This window comes from Aptenodytes forsteri, unplaced genomic scaffold, assembly GCF_000699145.1.
Source record: "Aptenodytes forsteri isolate BGI_AS27 unplaced genomic scaffold, ASM69914v1 Scaffold12, whole genome shotgun sequence".
Taxonomy (NCBI): Eukaryota; Metazoa; Chordata; class Aves; order Sphenisciformes; family Spheniscidae; genus Aptenodytes; species Aptenodytes forsteri.
In genome coordinates, this window is record NW_008794161.1 from 781,171 (window position 1) to 783,025 (window position 1,855).

A 1,855-nucleotide genomic window follows, 5' to 3' on the forward strand; every position below is an offset into this window, starting at 1 on the left:
CCGGCCCAGCCTCGGCTTGAAGCGCCCGTGGGCTGCCCGGCCTTCCCGAGCGCTGTGTGCGGCTGGCCCCGAGCTGGGCCGGCACTCCGAGGTGTCCCGGCGCGGCCTTGAAGTTGTCTCTCTGTTTGTAGAGTTTAGAGAAAATCGTTCAGCGAGACTTCTTTCCTGATGTGGAGAAGTTGCGAGCGCAGAAGGAATATCTGGAGGCTGAAGAAAACGGCGACTTGGAGAAAATGAGACAAATCGCTATCAAATTTGGTTCCTCCTTGGGTAAATCATCGAGGGACACACCTGCACCCTGTAAGAACTTGCTCGCTGGGGTATAAGGGATTTATATCTAATATTACTGCTCTGGTTTATCTAACTTTGTGCAGGCAGTGCTTATCTTAAAGAATCAAGATTGACATTGCATGGGAATTAGTATACCGGGTTGGGCGGTAGCCAGTGTCTGATGGCTGATGCTGAATTTCTCTTTGATGGTGTCTAATAATTCCTTCTTGAGGGAATTGTTTTGGAAAAAATGGCTATTGAATAACCATTCCTCACGGACATCTTTTGCCAAGTTCCTGCTCCCTAGGGGATGTTACATGCTCTAATGTGCAATATTATACTATCAGAAACTCTTAAGTTATGTTTTGAATCCTTATTATAGTTTTAGGGGTTCTTGTTGCATCTACAGATGTGTAAGATTTTCATACATTGAGGACAGAAGGTGTCGGAAGCTCATGATTATCAGAGGTTCACCTAGCAGGCATCCAGTGCCCTGTTGTGTGTGTGCTTTCACTTCAAGTTCAGATATTTCTTGTACTAAAGCCTAGTCCCTGGCTGAGCTCTCATGGTGGGGTTTAGGTAACTAGCTTTCTTGTGGCGCAGGGCGTGTGTCACCAAGTGATTTTCCTTCCTCTCCTACTGTAGGTGCTGGCCCTGGCCTAGGTTAGGATTGTTATGCTGCTGCTTGCTTCTGTTGGTTAAAGCTGTAAATAGGGTGACAAATATACTGGGCTGTGGCTCTCCTGTGAATTTTTCCCAGCAGGAGAAAAATAATGTCTTAGACGAGAGCAAAATCTTGTTCAGTGGTTGGGACAGAATTGAATATTTTGGAGTCTTTTCACTACTTTTTAATTAAATTCTTCTTCTCTTGATATGTCTTCTGTGACTTGTTTGGCACGTGACCCTTACTATGGTGGAAGATGTCACAGCAAGTGTCCCGTTCCGTGCTCTAGTAACCATGTGAGCCTTTTTTTTTCTGTCACAGATGTTACGCCGGCCACGTTTGAAACCCCAGAAGTGCAACCAGGTGGTCTTCCACTGGGGAATAAATCCAAAGCTGGCATCAAAGCTGCAGCGGAAGGTAGAAGAATGATGTTTCTCTAGCTGAATTCTTAAGCAGCAGGAAAATACTTTTGTGAGCCCTGTCACCTGTAGGGGTTTTGGGTATTTAGCAGATGTTTAAGCAGTTTCCTTTAACCTTCTAGTAGGTGAAAATGATCACTCTGAAGTTGAACTTGATGTAATGTTTTATGTCATGTGTGTGAATTCTCAATTATGGGTCTCTTTATGGCTGTGTAAATTCTGAACTCAGTTGGTCTCTTTGAAGGCAGTAAATTTTTCCTGTGTGTTGTGGTTCAACCCCAGCCAGCAACTAAGCCCCACCCAGCCGCTCGCTTACTCCCCCCACCGGTGGGATGGGGGAGAGAATCGGAAGAGGAAAAGTGAGAAAACTCATGGGTTGAGATAAAGACAGCTTAATGGGTAAAGCAAAAGCCGCGCACACAAGCAAAGCAAAACAAGGAATTCATTCACTTCTTCCCATGGGCAGGCAGGTGTTCAGCCATCTCCAGGAAAGCAGGGCTCC

At 45.7% G+C, this 1,855-nt stretch overlaps 1 protein-coding gene across 1 annotated transcript in view; it reads left to right on the forward strand.

Moving 5' to 3' along the window:
- The window catches only part of DGCR14 (DiGeorge syndrome critical region gene 14), an 11,380-nt gene that overhangs the window by 1,517 nt on the left and 8,008 nt on the right, over positions 1–1,855 (forward strand). Inside the window, exons 2-3 of the mRNA XM_009281016.1 lie at positions 132–300; positions 1,256–1,351. Coding sequence (XP_009279291.1) covers positions 132–300; positions 1,256–1,351 — 265 coding nt within the window. The remainder of the gene's footprint in view (positions 1–131; positions 301–1,255; positions 1,352–1,855) is intronic.